The sequence below is a fragment of the Pteropus medius genome, unplaced genomic scaffold, assembly GCF_902729225.1.
Source record: "Pteropus medius unplaced genomic scaffold, Ma_sr-lr_union100, whole genome shotgun sequence".
Taxonomy (NCBI): Eukaryota; Metazoa; Chordata; class Mammalia; order Chiroptera; family Pteropodidae; genus Pteropus; species Pteropus medius.
In genome coordinates, this window is record NW_024340404.1 from 1 (window position 1) to 565 (window position 565).

Genomic DNA, 565 nt, shown 5'->3' on the forward strand with positions numbered 1-565 from the left:
CCTGACCGAGACCTGGGCGGGTGAGTGCGGGGTCGGGAGGGAACGGCCTCTGCGGGGCAGGAGCGAGGGGACCGCCCGGCGGGGACGCAGGACCCGGGGAAGACGCGTCCCCACCGCCCAGGCCCAGGTCCCCCGTCCCGTCCTGACCGTCCCGCGTCTCCCCCTCCCCGCGCCCCCTTGTCGCTCTCGGCCCGTCGACCTCGGACCGGGACCCGCGCCGGGAGGAGGGCCGGCGGGTCTCAGCGTCTCTCCGCCCCCAGGTTTCCACTCCCTGAGGTATTTCTACACCGCCTGGTCCCGGCCCGGGACCGGGAAGCCCCGCTTCGTCGGCGTCGGCTACGTGGACGACACGCAGTTCGTGCGGTTCGACAGCGACGCCGCGAGTCCGAGGCTGGAGCCGCGGGCGCCGTGGATGGAGCGGCCGTGGGTGGAGCAGGAGCACCCGCAGTACTGGGACCAGCAGACCCGGATCTTCCGGGGCACCGCACAGACTTACCGAGTGAGCCTGGACAACGTGCGCGGCTACTACAACCAGAGCGAGGCCGGTGAGCGACGCGACGGGCCC

At 73.5% G+C, this 565-nt stretch overlaps 1 protein-coding gene across 1 annotated transcript; it reads left to right on the top strand.

Moving 5' to 3' along the window:
* Positions 1-4: 4 nt before the first annotated feature.
* LOC120610446 (HLA class I histocompatibility antigen, B alpha chain-like) lies at positions 5-554 on the top strand (the record flags this gene model as incomplete). Its single annotated transcript, XM_039875779.1, has 2 exons — positions 5-20; positions 261-554. Coding segments are annotated over 2 exons (310 nt in total), but the record flags the coding sequence as incomplete, so codon positions are not given.
* Between the last annotated feature and the right edge of the window lie 11 nt (positions 555-565).